This window comes from Procambarus clarkii, chromosome 10, assembly GCF_040958095.1.
Source record: "Procambarus clarkii isolate CNS0578487 chromosome 10, FALCON_Pclarkii_2.0, whole genome shotgun sequence".
In the NCBI taxonomy this organism is placed as follows: domain Eukaryota; kingdom Metazoa; phylum Arthropoda; class Malacostraca; order Decapoda; family Cambaridae; genus Procambarus; species Procambarus clarkii.
Genome location: NC_091159.1, coordinates 24111077 through 24126143, shown reverse-complemented (window position 1 = coordinate 24126143; position 15067 = coordinate 24111077). Strand labels below are relative to the sequence as shown.

General features: G+C 38.3%; 1 protein-coding gene across 2 annotated transcripts in view; it reads right to left on the bottom strand.

The window, feature by feature from the left end:
• The window catches only part of gwl (serine/threonine-protein kinase greatwall), a 34932-nt gene extending 20387 nt beyond the window's left edge, over positions 1-14545 (bottom strand). For both annotated transcript variants that reach the window (XM_069321745.1, XM_045728043.2), the window contains exons 1-10: positions 14358-14545; positions 11823-11878; positions 9210-9310; positions 8510-8601; positions 7094-7215; positions 5461-5567; positions 5181-5278; positions 4508-4623; positions 2799-2944; positions 566-721 (exon numbers count right to left, since the gene is read on the bottom strand). In XM_069321745.1, coding sequence (XP_069177846.1) covers positions 566-721; positions 2799-2944; positions 4508-4623; positions 5181-5278; positions 5461-5567; positions 7094-7215; positions 8510-8601; positions 9210-9310; positions 11823-11878; positions 14358-14441 — 1078 coding nt within the window. In that variant the 5' untranslated portion in view covers positions 14442-14545. The remainder of the gene's footprint in view (positions 1-565; positions 722-2798; positions 2945-4507; positions 4624-5180; positions 5279-5460; positions 5568-7093; positions 7216-8509; positions 8602-9209; positions 9311-11822; positions 11879-14357) is intronic.
• Positions 14546-15067: the final 522 nt, after the last annotated feature.

The window sequence follows — 15067 nt, the reverse complement described above, 5'->3', positions numbered from 1 at the left end:
CTGTCCACCACCAGATAGCAGCACAGCATAAACACTACTGACGCACTGACAACCTCACTTCGAATCCACGTTACCCCAAAAAAAAAAAACTTGGTAGTAGGAACATCTAGGACAACAATGGGAGCAACCGAGCAGCTGCTTCAAAAGATGCATTTTATATTACTCAATGCCCAATGGCTGTGCTAGTCTCCTTGGTGTGCTTGGGAGTACCCAGGGTGCAGGTTACAATCCTTATCATGGCTCCAACTGATTTTCTCAATGATACATCACGTTAATGTGATTTCTTTGTGCATTGTTTATAATGTTTCTGGTGAATGAAGAATTTATAGTTTATATTCTTACTATTAACTAAACATTGCTTTGATGAACTGGCAATGTTATATGATGAATCTGAGAACTACACATCAACAAAAACTGTATTTCATCAAGACTGTTGTAACTTGATGGACAGATTTAATGGAAAAGCCCCCTTCTAATTCTAGTCACTAAACATAGAAGCATTACAGGCATTACCTGTATTCTCATGGGGTAAAGATATGACTAAATCTACATATATGTGACCTACCTGAGGACTGAAAAAGTTGAGATGGACGATCACATTTATTAAAGTTATTTTTCTTAATCTCCTTTTCGTCTTCCTTTCTTGGAGTGCCGTCACTGCTAAAATGGATTTTCTTTTTCAAATCATGTGGTATTGCAGAAGATTGAATACATGGTGTTCCTGAAAAATAAATGTAGATAATTCAATACATGATATTCTTTGGTGAAGGCTTTCAGAGTAAAAAAAAATTCCACTCCATGTTAGACATGTCAAACTTTTATGAAAGCGGGGAAGACCATTCATGAGCATGTTCGACACATGGTGAATGTGAAACACATTAAAGACTAAACCTTGAGAAGCCAGAAATGAGACAATCTCCAGATATCGCTATAGAGGAAAGAAACAACTGGATCTTCCCCACTTGAGAGAGTGATCTATAGTATTGTAGTTCAGTGAATGCATACCATGTCTGGCATGATGATGCCTAGATACAGAACTCCAACCTGGGTCAAATGTATCCGCATAGAGCTAAAACAATGGGTGAGTGTGATGGTAAGGCATTAAAGCCTGACAGCCCCAAAGAGGAAATTGCAAAAGCAGGACATTTCTTAATATCAACAGGCCATGTAAGATGTGGCATCTAAACTGCCAAAGAATCATCCACCACAAAAAGCAGTACAGCATCTTCAACCAAATCCAGCCCAGAGGATGAGGCCAAGTGCCTCAAGGGGCACTCAATCTCCAACAAGTAATCTGTCACCTCCCAAGTGCATGGACAGGATGAAGGCCCAACCGGGTCAATGTAGAGAGAGGGAGGATATTCTGAAGTCCAAGACCACTCCAGTAACTGCTGAATCTAGGTTAACACAAATTGATTTTTGGAAAATTCATGAGAAACTCAAAGCGACTCAACTCTCAAATCACAATATCTATGACAAGCAGACGAGACCGCATGCTAGAATCCCTTATGTCATCGAGGTAAGCCAGAACATAGATCTTCATGCTCCATGCACCACACTTGGTTTGCTCACTTAGTACTGATGCCTTCACACCCAGGAGTGGTGCCCACGATGTTTTTTTTTTAACGGTGTCTGTTTACTAAAGGCCTGAGAAAACAGATGTAAGCCCTGTGAATCCGAAGGACTTTAAAATCTTTCCCCAGTACTCTAAAACATTGACAATATGATTCATGCAGTAGAAGGGTTAAGCACTAACACAGTTGAAGCAAGTTCTGTACTACCAGTACTAGAATAAAAACTAAATAGATATAGGCTGAATCACAGTGTTAAGTTTCCAAAGCAAACCCCCAGGAGAGAAAGCTCAGAAATTAGGAGAAATACTACCAAAGAGAGTACAGTACTTTAAGTGGCATAACTGGGTTATGGCACAATCCAGGTGTGAAAAGCCAGAATGAACACCCCAGAAAAGGAGGATACATGTATAGGCACAAGTACTACCAAAGAGAGTACCTCAGCAACATAACTAAACCAAAACAAGCATATGCTCATTTCTGGCATAAATTGGCAAAGCCATCACCCCCATGAGCAGCTTACATATATGAACACACACATACTACAGAAGCAAGAACTGTCAGTGCTGAAACCAAACTTAAACAAGTGTAGGCACAATCCTATTGTGAGGTGCCAAATAGAACATTCCAAATAGAAGCAGTTCACAAACACGAGCACAAGTACGAGAGTACCCACAAAGGGAGTACCCACGGTCCATAACTGAATCAAAACAAGTGAAAGTTGAATCAAGGGAAGAACATCTCAGAAGAGCACAGTACATACACGAATATAAAATTACCAAAGGAAGTACAATACCCTGTGTGCATTAAAGCTCACACCCCTACAGTAGCTTACAATAATGAAAAATAATCTTGAAGCGAGTATTCTAAGAACTGTACTCAATCCCAGAGTGATGGTAAAGCAGATAAAATTGGAAATACTAATAATTCTTGAACTATATTGAATATCAAAAAGATAAGACAGCTTATTTACATTATGTTTGTGATCACAGTGAGCTAATCACCATATTACACATGGCTGAGGGAGCTTGATCCTCCACAAGTACTGTATCTGCATCATAATAAAACAAAGGCAATATGTGCAGTGGTTATGAGGTTACCTTGTGATGATGATTTTGGGGCTTAGCGTCCCTGTGGCCCGGTCTTAGACCAGGCCTCCTAGACCTGAGAACTAGGTGATGGAAATTAAAACTTTATTGTTGACAAATTAAGCAAGTGACAGCTAACCTTGAAAATTAGCCAGAGATTTCTTGATGGTGGGAGTTAGGGCTGAAAGTGGATTAGAAATACTGCTCTTTCTATCAAGTATGCTTGGACTAATGTAAGAGCCATGGAGCTTATTTACTGGAGTAAGCGGTGTCCCTCCTGCAGACCTGAAAAATTGTATAATACATATACAAACTTATTTATAGTAATGCATCTATTGACTTTTGATCAGAATTTATTCCTAATTAACACTTAATTCAAGCATAATTAACTGCACCTATTATAAGCCATTTACAATAAACTTATTGTAATTAAGTAAATAATATTAATCCAGGTTTATATTCATGTGTCTAGCCTGCTTGGATGACATGACTAACCATACATAAGCTCAGCTGGGGAACTAAGCAACCACATACAGTTGCAAAATTGCAGCTCCCATCAACTGGGCATCACATGCCACTTATTTTTGTCATAATTTGTTATAAATCCAGCATTGAATGTAATGAACCACTTCTTTCTAGTTGAACCTCGGTGGCTTCCTGATGCTATCTTGCCGAGATTGCTCTATGCTAAAAGGTCACATCAAATGCATAAGTTCTGTTTGGCCTGCCAAGGACCAGGGGTCAGATTCACAAAGCAGTTATGCAAGTACTTTCGAACCTGTACATCTTTTCTCAATCTTTGGCGACTTTGTTTACAATTATTAAACATTTAATGAGCTCTGATGCACCAGGAGGTTGTTTATAACAATAACAACAGTTGATTGGGAAGTTTTCATGCTTGTAAACTGTTTAATAAATGTAACCAAAGCCATTGAAGATTGAGGAAAGATGTACATGTTCATAAGTGCTTGCGTAACTGCTTCGTGAATTTGGCCCCAGAACCAGAACCTGGCATGTACACAAAAGTGAAGGAAGTGAGTGGCAATTTTCTAACCTATTAGGAAAGCATCCAGAAAGTCAGCAATGCTTTACAGACAACTGGAGAGTTTATAGAAAACAATAAAAAACCACCAAATATCTGCAAACAATTTACATGGAACAAGGGATTCAGTCAAACAAGCCCCTGGTTGCAACTGGCTCCATTGGTTAGCTCCTCTCTCTTCCAATCAAAACCTGGAAGAGAGGGAGGGAGTTTGTAGTTGAGAAAATATGACCTATGTGTAGTTTGTGCAAAGCGGTTAGTGCTCAAGAGGTGTCTTGGCTTGAAGAGATGTTCTTTGCAAGATCAGCATTCGTAAACAGTTTCTTGGCTCACGACATAACCGCATAGGTGATAAGAAGGAAAAGGTACACACAGAAATCACAATAGTGTGATATATCAAATGAATAAACCCACAAGGGCCATGATGAGGGTTCGAACTTACGTCCAGGATGATCCCAGACACGCCTTAATCGACTGCACCACGACATGGTATAAGAATTGCAACCGGGATTGCTACTGCTCCCACACGGATCCCGCAGTCTCTCCGAGACACAAACCAGGGGTTTTACACAATTTCCCCATGCACTTGGACTCTGTCAATAAGCTATTCTATTTATTCATAAGGAAAAGGTTCCCGAGAAGTTGCATAACTGGGTGATGAATTTAGCCCCTGAACATTAGTTATAAAAACTAAAAATATAAAAAATACAGATACAGTAATTATTATTAAAGATTTCTTTGCCTAATAAGGTATTGCCAGACATTAAATCTATATGCACAATTCCACAAAAAGTACTTTCAGTTACCTGAGAACCAAACGACTAGCACTGCGACCTCTGGGGGATGCACGCCGGACACTTATCACGCTGGAACTACTCTGATCACTTAAACAGGGACTCTGAAGGGTGTTATCCTCTGATTTCTTAAATACAAATAAGTTAAATAAGTTTTATAAAAAAAATCATGATTATAATGATATTTAAGACCTTTCAAAATCTTAATTTATTAAAATATTGACAACATTATTTAACTAAACCTTAACATTTGTCCATCAGTCTCACCAATTTAAAAAACAAATTATTAAATGCATAAAAACATTCTTATAATCCTCAAAACCAACATTCCTAATAACAAATATTTATCTATTGACTTTAAAAATCCAAGAGAGGTTGGTGTTGCTATTCCGATGGTCTAACATTTACTATTAATTTGTTGTATTTTTTTTACTCCCTGATCTGACTTCCAATTTGAAGTGCATTGCCTGTTAGCATGTATCACGCTCACACCACAGTATGTGAATTACCAGCTGTGTTTAGTTTATCCTCCAAGTTATCAATGTGGCCAAAAAAGTCAATTCCTTACAATACAGTTACTCGTCAAAATAAATATTTTGATGAGGGAACAGATTTTTCTAAACCATATCCAAATACTTTACATAACTTGCAAATGATAAGTAAATAGCCACCAAATACAACTTACAAATGATAAGTGAGAATTTAGGGAGAGAATTTGGCCAGGAGTTCGCATGTAATTGAGCCCCGGCCTGGTGGAGGCCGTCGGTGTCCCAGAAGTAATGTCTGAAAATTGTAAACCAAAACTTATTTAGAGTTCTCACAAGATCCAACTATGACATGGATCACTACAGAATATATATAATGTTAACAAAGTAAACTTAGAAAAAGAGAGTAACGCATGTATTCTCAGGTGTTTGGCAGTCAAAGGATTATTGATTTATGTAACAACAACAGCATCTATTCACCTTTGCGGAAAGTAATTTTGCTTAATCCAAAATCTGTGAGTTTGAGGTGACCCTTGTTGTCCAGCAGAAGGTTGTCAGGCTTTACATCTCTGTGAACTATGCCATGGCTGCAAGAGTTATTATATAATTATAACACGGTATAGGGAGAAGACTGGCTGAGCACACATTACATAGTACAGGTAAAACAGTAGATGAGGTAGACAGACACTGACACACACACACACACACGAAGATGAAACTGCAATAAGAGATGGCAAAAAATAACATTTACTGACAGTGTTGAACAATTTGGAAAGGATACGTTCCTGCAAGAAGTACCTGACCAACCAAATTGTCGTGGATATCTGGGCCTATGGGCCACTCCCTGTAACAGTCTGTTGGACCAAGATATTACAAGTCAAATCTAGTCCCCAGGCTTGACTTAGGGAGTAAAAGGAGTCTTAGAACCCACTTCAAATTTGATCAGTTATGTCACCTTATCCTTTAGCAAATTGCATATGGCCAAAGAACAAAAACCCCTTATTTCTTAGGCCAAAGGCATTTTAATCTTTTCCTGGTGGTGGCAAACATAAATAACTTTAAATGTAAGGTTTTCAAAAGACCACTACTCCCTGTGCACCTCTGAGAGGGGCTAAGTTCTGGCTCATGGTCCCCGGTAGGCCAATAAGAACTCTGCGACTGACGGCACAAAGTGGTATGCACTGAATCTGTGTACTGTAATAGCTTCAAGGAGCTTCAAGGGGCTCCCTCCAGAAAACTCCAAGTGCCCAACAAAAAATGCCAAACTAAATCATTAAAAACATGATTAGAGCCATATTAAGCGTGTTACCATTCATACTTAATGTTTCCCCTGCTATCTAGGCTGATTTCAATGAGTGAAATTATAATTTCAACCTATCATATGAAGGACAACAACCAAGAGAACCTGTCTGTAAAGAGATTTAACTACAGCTAGCACATTTCCCATGCCCAAGCCTCAAAATCTCATTTTCAAAGGAATAAGGACCCATATTTTTCTGAACAAAAACCTTTGCAACTGGAAATAAAAAAAGGAGAGAATTTGGTTTTAAATACTGTATGCTCAGTGACTGCAATCCACACCTCCCCCCGCTTCAACGAATTCTTCTTCTTTGAATCAGTCGAGTAAATCTAACATGGAAATTGTGTGTTCCAACTGGAGATTTGCCGAATTGAGGTTCCACTGTACTGTATATAGTTTGCAGATTATCAATTGGCTTTCCTTGTGTTGCCTATAATTGCTTAATGGTATGAGACAATGAGAAATATCTCTTGTTGGTGAAACTCTCCACTGTCTTCCCACCCCTAAATTATGTGGCAAGACCATTTGAAAAATTTCTTGCTACAGTGTGGCACAAATTTATCAAGGGACTGGTGAGTGAACTGCATCCTGGGTGGGCCCTGACCATAGATAGAGCAACGAAGAAATGCCCTGTTCAAAAACAAACAAAAATTATAAGACATTCTCTTGGAAGGTATGCCTTCTAAGGACAGGAATCATAGAGCTGAAAACCGACTTCATATGCCACTTTCATTCATCGTAAGAAACAAAGTAATCTTTCTCATTTTTTAAAATTCTCTTCACTCTATGGCATGTGCTCAAACATGACATTACCTATGCAAATAGTCCAGGGCTAGAGCCAACTCTGCAGCATAAAATGTAGCCATTAGCTCATCAAAATAACCATATATGGTCAGGAGGGACTTTAAATCACCACCAATAAGGTACTCCATCACCTGGAAATGGAAAAATAAAAAACGTTATACAAGCAGAAGAATATACATCAGTATTAAGTTATATTATAAAGGGGCATTATGAACAGTAAAATTAAATTTGATATAAACCCAGTAAAGGTAGAGTACAAACTAATTTGTAAGCAAAGTGAGTTTACATGCAATGTTCAGGCAATTATCATCGTCATATACTATACAGACAACAATATGCTTTTCAGATGCCTCCTGGTCGAGACCGACTGAAACCCTGTTGTTTCCGAAACATAATGTGTCATCCCGAAAAATCTAGGGGCTTATTTTTTCACCAAGAACAGAAATCAGTTTTAATAGTTTTGCATGCCCGGCAGGCCACTCGCTTCGCACCGGAAGGTAGGCCGAGCATTGCTGGCGAGTACACAACCCTAGTTAAACTCTTTCACTCCTAATGTTTATACTTAATAATAAGAATAAGTAAAAATTAATGCATGATGCCGAGAGCGTCATCCCCCGAACTGCATGTATTGTTTTGATGACGCCGAGAGCATCATCAGGACGCCAAAATGTTATATAACTATGATCAATGCCTTTCCCTTGGTACAAAAAAATTCTAATATTGCACCCACCTATGAAAATCCCTAAAAAAGGCACTCTGAGCAATATTAAAAGATACCATTTTATACGCTCTCTTTACCCATGCTCTATTGGGAAATTTTACGTATCATTACCTTTCTTCAACCTGTCATTTGAGGAATACCTACTTGGAGAACCTTACTGTACAGTTTTCACTTCCATATTCAGTACTGCCCACACTCCAGTCTCTAAACCTTGTTTGTCCAAGGTAGCACCATAACTTATTTAAACAAAAATGCTTGAAATTCAAAATTAAAACAAACCAGACACAGACACACAGACAGCAAAGAAAAACAAAAGATATAGACAGAAAAACAAACACAGCCAAACAGACAGCCGCACACACACACGAAAGGTTTCCCATTGCTGGGGACAGGAAACCTGAAAATTAAGGAAAAGGAAAGGACAAACTTAATGTGGTCCCCCTAGGCTAACTACTGATCTTCACCAGGATACCACCCACAACAGTTACCCAACTCTAAGGTACAGTTCATGATAGGTGAACAGTGGCATCAGGTAAAACGAAAATGTGCTGTAATGTTTGTAATCTACCACAGAAATCAAATCCAGGACCTTTTGGGCATGAACTAACTACAGTGACCACTGCACTACGGCATATAAGTTACATAACGATTACAAAGCACAATATTTCAGTTTAAATACATCATAAAGCAACACTTGAACTAACCAGAAACACATTGGAGACTGTCTGAAGGGAATAATAAAGCTGCACGCAAAATGGGCTCTTCGTCCTTGCCAACGCATCTCTCTCCGTAATCACTGCAGAAAGAAATGAATGTATCACAAAATTTAAAGAATACTTGAGATCTGTAGATGATTATGAGGTTTCCAGTCTCATAGCTGGACCTGAGATCAGGCTTCTCTTGTGAACACCTTATAAGAAAAGATTGCACATGCAGTCCATGCACCAATACTGCCATAACAATTTGGCTTGTCCACACCTTAAGAAACTTGCTAACTACGTTCTTCAAAAGTCTTTGGTATAAGCCCTATATTTAAATAGGCTACGCAGTCAGGGCCCCAGATATTAACATTGTGTTTTTACAGAGACGCTCCTACTTTCCCTGGCACATTTGCATACAAATTTACCGCCTAACGTTCCAGTGGTTTCCACGTGTATGTTTCAAGACAAACCTTACAGCAACTCTAGATAATGCATTCATAAAGTCCATATAAGCAGTAAAATAAAATCAGATTTTTTTATTTTTCAAGCAAACTATTTTGAAGTGAAATAATTTGTGCATTTCCTAATGAATAACATGACAAAAATTTTAACACAAGTATTTGACATCTTATACAATATACAGTGGTTTAAGTACTGTGTCCAATTATAACGAATAGATGTTATGCTCAGCAAATAAACGTACCCTGCTCAACCATATTCTTATTTACAATCTCCGACTTCTTGACAACTTTGATGGCATATAGCTGAGTTTGATTATCCTTCTTGCAGCCCAAAAATACTTTCCTGTCAACATTAAAGCATATATGAGTAAGAGGGCAATAATAATAGACAAAATCCAAAACAAAATGCATACAGTATCATTCTTTTACAGCTTACAAAACAAAATTATACATATATTATTATTACTCTTTCCCACTTTCATGGGATTAGTGTGTGGTTTACAGCCTATATTAATATTCTTAAACTGACCAACCTCATGACGTCATTCATGTACATATATATATATACTGAATAACCCAGGCGATAATACAGAACTATTGTTTACATCGTTGTTATCCAACCAGTCATAGAATATACCATGCACAACTCTTAAATATGCAATACTTTATACAGAGAAACATTTCACAGTGCAGTATTTCACCAAACTCAGCTCATCACTCTTCAAAATCTCCACGCCCATAAATGCTATGTACTGTACACCTTACAACCTTTCTCACATGTCACCTCTTTAAGCTGTCTCAATGAAAATTTCTGATCTACACATCCTCTTCCACCACAGAACCAACTTTGTGCTTCACAGATAAATGCAGTATTTCAATAACTTCCTGTACTCTTCTTATTATTATCCATCCCTGTAATTTTCCACTACACTTAGACAATTCTTACACTCACTACATTCTTTACTTTATTTTATAGCAGTCTCCGTGGTGTAGTGGTAAGACACTCGCCTGGCGTTCCGCGAGCGCTATGTCATGGGTTCGTATCCTGGCCGGGGAGGATTTACTGGGCGCAATTCCTTAACTGTAACCTCTGTTTAACGCAACAGTAAAATGTGTACTTGGATGAAAAAACGATTCTTCGCGGCAGGGGATCGTATTCCAGGGACCATAGGATTAAGGACTTGCCCGAAACGCTACGCGTACTAGTGGCTGTACAAGAATGTAACAACTCTTGTATATATCTCAAAAAAAAAAAAAAAAAAAATTTGTATTCAGAAGCACAATTACAGCTATTTTTCCAATCTTCCTGTACAGTTCCACTTTTCCATGCCTTCTGGAAAATTCTCCACATCAACTTTATTAATTTTTCTTCACTTCACTACCTATATTAATCATTTCTGTTGTCACGGTAAAATCTCTTGGAAGACATTCAGCCTACTCCATTATCGTCTATTCTACTCATTCACGTCTATTTATCAAGAACTGCAGCCAAGAACAACAATAACAACAACTACTTCCAGATGTCTAGACAGTCTCCTCCCTTCACCACGGCCCGTCACCCCCCCCCCTCGCACCTGGGTCGCTGGGAGGCCACGCCCTCCGAAACAAGCAGTTTAACTGCCGGTTCATAGTTAAAGAAGCCATCAGCGCCATCTGCCCAGCCAATATTCTGTATAAATAGGGCTACCAAGCTCTCCAAGATTCAGATTACTCCTGAGTGCTTTTGCTGTGTAGACCTGTTGACATACCCCGGTGTGGTAACAGAGCTATTCAGTTTGACTCACAGTATTCCGCACCATATTTTATTTTGCACCTTAACGTAACATAAATTTGATTATTCATCTTGTTTGTTTTGCACACTTTGTATTAAAGCCAAGCCTGGATATTATTATATGTTTTGTAATTTGTTTAACTTCAGTTTTTGTTTTAAAGTAAAGTACTGTATTTTTAAATGTTTTTTCCCTCTGTTTTATCCTACAGTTTTTCATTGTGAAGACACCTTTTGCAGATTAACTTTTTTTCTATATTTATTTTTAATATTTTGTGACTGGCATTACAGAGAATGCACGACCACCAAAGTTTCCCGTCACACTGTATATTACCTAAGCAGCACCTATAATTTTCCCACATTTCAGCTTCTTCAACATACTCACCTCTTCCACAGAGATCTCAGCTGCCATATCAATCTTCATATGAAGATCGATATGATGGTATATGATAGTGTGAGACGATTGGCGCATATCATGCTTCAAACTTCTCACACTATCATATACTGTACCATCATATTCACACTAGGATATCTCATCACTTCCATGTATTATGTTTTCTAAATACAGGTATTCTCTCTATTTCTAACTACCTCTTCACCATTAAACACTTTCCCTGTCTGTCATTATAATTTCTATTTACCTAAAAACAGAATCAATGTCAATTACATTAGGCTAAAGAGGCATTTAAAGTTAAAGTCTATTTATATTTTCATTACCATCAGCACATTAGAACTAATGTAAAGAACTTTGATTATTTGTATGAATATACATGGGTTAGAAAGAACAAACTTAAATACTATACCTTCAATTACAGTTTACATATGCATCCATTTCTTCTATAACACGTACGTTGTAAATATGACTGAATGACACTTCTTGCCTTATACTGTATGTGTATGTATATATTTCACTCACCTGGGCAAACCGTTGACCTCCAGAATGAAAGATGGTCACTCTATCAACTGCGCAGAAGTGCAGTTGATAGAGCATGTAAAAATAAATATATATAGCAATATGGCATTTTGCTTAAAAACACAAACGATTAGTCCATATGAGATAGAAAAGAAATGAGCAATAAAAAATTACCCAAATGCTCCACGACTGATTGGCTTCAAGAACTGGAATTCCTCAATGTCAGGCATCTGAAAAATATATGGTATATAAGAAAAGTATAGTACATGTATACACACATGTATATGAAAGTACACAGTTAACATGATACTGATACTGTATAATACTAAATGCATGAGAATAAAAAAAACTGTCTGTGTCATTTAGTGTACATATGGTAAAGTCATCAGTCTCTGGACACTTAGAAGTTAATTAATTTATTAATTCATTGTGTTGGGGGGACAGGAAGCTAGGGTATACATATACTGTAGTATATGTTAGGCTTATACTGAGGTTCCCTTTCCCCCAGGGTCAAATTACTGACCCTGCCCAGGATGCAACCCTACAACAAGCCGACTAACTCTTGGGCACCTATTTACTGCTAAGTGGACAGGGGCATGAGGTGAAACGAAACGCTCCCAACCATTTCTGTGTCGCCCAGGATTCGAACCCAGAATTCTCAATTGTGAGTCAAGAACAAACTTGACTGTACTACTGGGACTCTCCTAGTTATTGATACTCTTGGTAGACTGTAAAATAGCTTTACTGTACAGATTTGTTTATTGCATCCCGCATAGGGCACAAATTTTGGGCATATTTCCTATCACCTAATGCCCTCTTCACCTAACTAAATAGGTACCCAGAAGTTAGTCAGCATCTTGTAGATTTGCATCCTGGGAAGGGTCAGTAGTTCAACCCTGGGGGGGAGGGGGGGGAGAGGGAACCCTCAATATAAGCCTATTTTTTTTTTTTTTTTTGAGATATATACAAGTTTTTACATTCTTGAACAGCCACTAGTACGCGTAGCGTTTCGGGCATGTCCCTGGAATGCGATCCACGCCGCGAAGAATTACAATTAGAAGAAAGAATTACGCCGCGAAGAATGTTACAACCAAGTACTCATTTTACTGTTGAGTTAAACATAGGCTACAGTTAAGGATTTGTGCCCAGTAAATCCCTCCCGGCCAGGATACGAACCCATGACAAAGCGCTTGCGGAACGCCAGGCGAGTGTCTTACCACTGCACCACGGAGACTGGTATATAAACCTAACATGTGTAAATACACTCTGGCTGGCTGTCCCCTGACACATTAAATCAAATTATAAATTATTACTTTATAAATGTTAAAATATGCAAAACTACAAAGAATGATGTTGTATATTATGTTATCAAGAAAATGAATGAAGCACTGTATGGATACAGGAATACCATCTCAAGCAGGGATGGCGGTTACCAAACCAACTATCTATTTTCACAGCGGAATTATATGCCTTGTATCAAGCTCTCCAAATCATCACAACATTACCAGTTGGGATATATACAATCTGTAGTGACTCCTAGAGCGCGATTCAAGCAATTACGTACTCTTCAAAAACATGCAAGGAGATTGTCTACCCATGCCTTCAACTTCTTCACAGACATCAATTGAACGGTTATGACACCTCTATCCAATGGGTCCCAGCATATTGTGGTATTCTCCATAATGAACTTGTAGACCAACTAGCCAAAGCGATGCACAACACGCCTCACCTTACCTGTCATCCAATTCCCCATGTTGCACGTAAAGGAGCCTTCAAAGATACCATCTCCCAGGATTTTGCAACAAACTGGAAAACGTTATGCTCACCTTTGCACTATGGGTCCATTAAAAAGAAATGGGAAACTTGGAAACATGTCCGATATAAAAGCAGAGAAATTGATGTAACGATGACCAGATTAAGGCTGGGACACACCAAATTAGCAGCACACAGCTCTAAGTACAGAACAGACATCAATGAACTCTGTACTCACTGTCAGGTGCCTGAAACAGTCGAACACTATCTCCTGCACTGCTTCCGACATCATAGTGCCAGAGTAAATTTCAAACAAGTCTTTATCGCACTTAAAATACCCTTCACCATCGAGCATATATTAGGAGGTGGCGACCACTCGTTACAAGAAAAATGCCAAATAGTCAAAGCACTGGCTAAATATCTACAGTCGACCAACAAATTGGGTCACATCTGACCCGCGCCACATTTATACCTGGCGCCACCAACAGCTGAACACAGAAAACAACTGCCTCGTCGCAACACCAAGGATCAGCTGACGCCATAAACACAACACACCGCCCTACGGTGCGGCAAGTCTCCCTCTAACACACACCTCTGTTTTAATCACCGTTCCTCTATCTACAGCACAACGCAACAAGCACCTTGATAGCTCCGATCATCTTCAACATAAACGCGTCCAACAACATCAGTACTGGTGCAGTCATCGGGAGGACAAACCCTTCATGCAAACTGCACCTACTATCAACAAGAAGAGAAATGAATGAAACGAGTATGACTATACAGCACTTACAGGATGCTACATACATGCAAATTACCACTATTATATTATTTTGTACACTGCCACTAAACCAAATTATATAAAATGAAAAATATTAAGTAAATAAAGCATTAAAACAATTTAGAATCAGTACAAAAATATAGACCGACAGTGGGAAGACCCGTAAAGTTATTCCTTACCTTCTTCATCTCTTTCTTTGCCATTCTGTCCGCCTTATTACAGCCCACCGTTATTATGTTCTCCTTATTATCGTCTTGTTCCATCTTTATTGCAACATTCGACCAGATTTTCGTAAAACCTTGAGAAATGAGCAAACGCGGCCCAGACTCCTTTTGAAAATCTTGCTGATTCTTGTTGATATTTACATCCCGGCGGCAGTGCACCTTTCCAAGATTATCGTAACATTTTTATAATTATACTTTTGTGTTACTAAAGCTTTTATTTATAATATTTTATTTATATAATAACAATTTTAGACTACTAATACAATATATATACAATTTCTCCCCTCATTGTTAACAATGTTATGTAACTTCATATTCCCCCACCCCTTTCCAAAAAGAATTTGCTTTATTTCATTTTATTTTTTGTATTTACTTATATATATACAAGAAGGTACATTGGGTTTATGAGAGTACATGAATTGATGTTTTTTACATTCTTGTAAAGCCACTAACACGCATAGCGTTTCGGGCAGGTCCTTAATCTTTTCGTTTCGTTCCTGAGTTTACCTCAGAGCCCCTAACACTATAATTTTTTTTTTTTGAGATATATACAAGAGTTGCTACATTCTTGTACAGCCACTAGTACTCGTAGCGTTTCGGGCAAGTCCTTAATCCTATGGTCCCTAGAATACGATCCCCTGCCGCGAAGAATCGTTTTTTCATCC